The sequence below is a fragment of the Trypanosoma theileri genome (assembly GCF_002087225.1).
Source record: "Trypanosoma theileri isolate Edinburgh chromosome Unknown TM35_Tth_93_V1, whole genome shotgun sequence".
NCBI lineage: Eukaryota > Euglenozoa > Kinetoplastea > Trypanosomatida > Trypanosomatidae > Trypanosoma > Trypanosoma theileri.
The window spans coordinates 30024-30764 of record NW_021639935.1 but is presented as its reverse complement, the minus strand read 5'-3'; the positions used below and the strand labels follow the sequence as shown (position 1 = coordinate 30764).

At 48.6% G+C, this 741-nt stretch overlaps 1 protein-coding gene across 1 annotated transcript; it reads left to right on the top strand.

Moving 5' to 3' along the window:
* Window positions 1–4: 4 nt before the first annotated feature.
* TM35_000931120 (uncharacterized protein) lies at window positions 5–739 on the top strand (the record flags this gene model as incomplete). Its single annotated transcript, XM_029031519.1, has 1 exon — window positions 5–739. A coding segment is annotated over one exon (735 nt), but the record flags the coding sequence as incomplete, so codon positions are not given.
* Window positions 740–741: the final 2 nt, after the last annotated feature.

The window sequence follows — 741 nt, the reverse complement described above, 5'->3', positions numbered from 1 at the left end:
GAGCATGATATTTCAGGCCTCAAGGTCCAACGCCTCGGGACGTAAAGTGCCCCCCGAGCCCCGCCGAAGCGAAGCATGCCGCTCATGCATGTTCTCTCGTTTGGAGAGGGGCGCAAAGTGGTTGTGTTTGTGCCGTGCATGTTTGGAGTGCATGCCGCGCCGCAACTGTCCTCAGACAGGAATTTCGACCAACGCCGTTGCGTTTGGGGTGCGATCCATTTCAAGATGNCCTCTTTCTATACGTGATGAGGTAGTACAGTGTTTGCAAAGTCTTCAATTTTCTGTAGAAAATGGTGTGAAGAGCTTACCCACACCTGTCTCGGATAATTTTTTCTCATTTCGATTAGGTGTTTGTACGCTGGGTACTCTCCTAGTGCGAAATAATATCAAGGTTGCTCAACGTCTAGAGGAAATCATTTACTCCACACTTGAGGCTGCACCACTTCTGAAGGATGGAAAGCGTGGAGCAGCAACTGCTGTTCGTTCTTTCTTCTTTTTAGCTTCCAAATGTCATTCCTGTGAACAAGAAGAACACCAAAAAACGGACTGTAATCGTTGGGAACGTGCACTTCACTTGGTTATGGTGGAGGCAACTAATCGCATTGAAAACAAAGTAGAACCCAACCAACACCTTTTAACGAGTGCAGAACGCACAATGCTTCGTATGGCGTTTAAACAAGTTCAAGGTTGCAGTCGACAGAAAGGCGCAGCTGCACCACCAGCACCAGTTCCTCCGCCCCC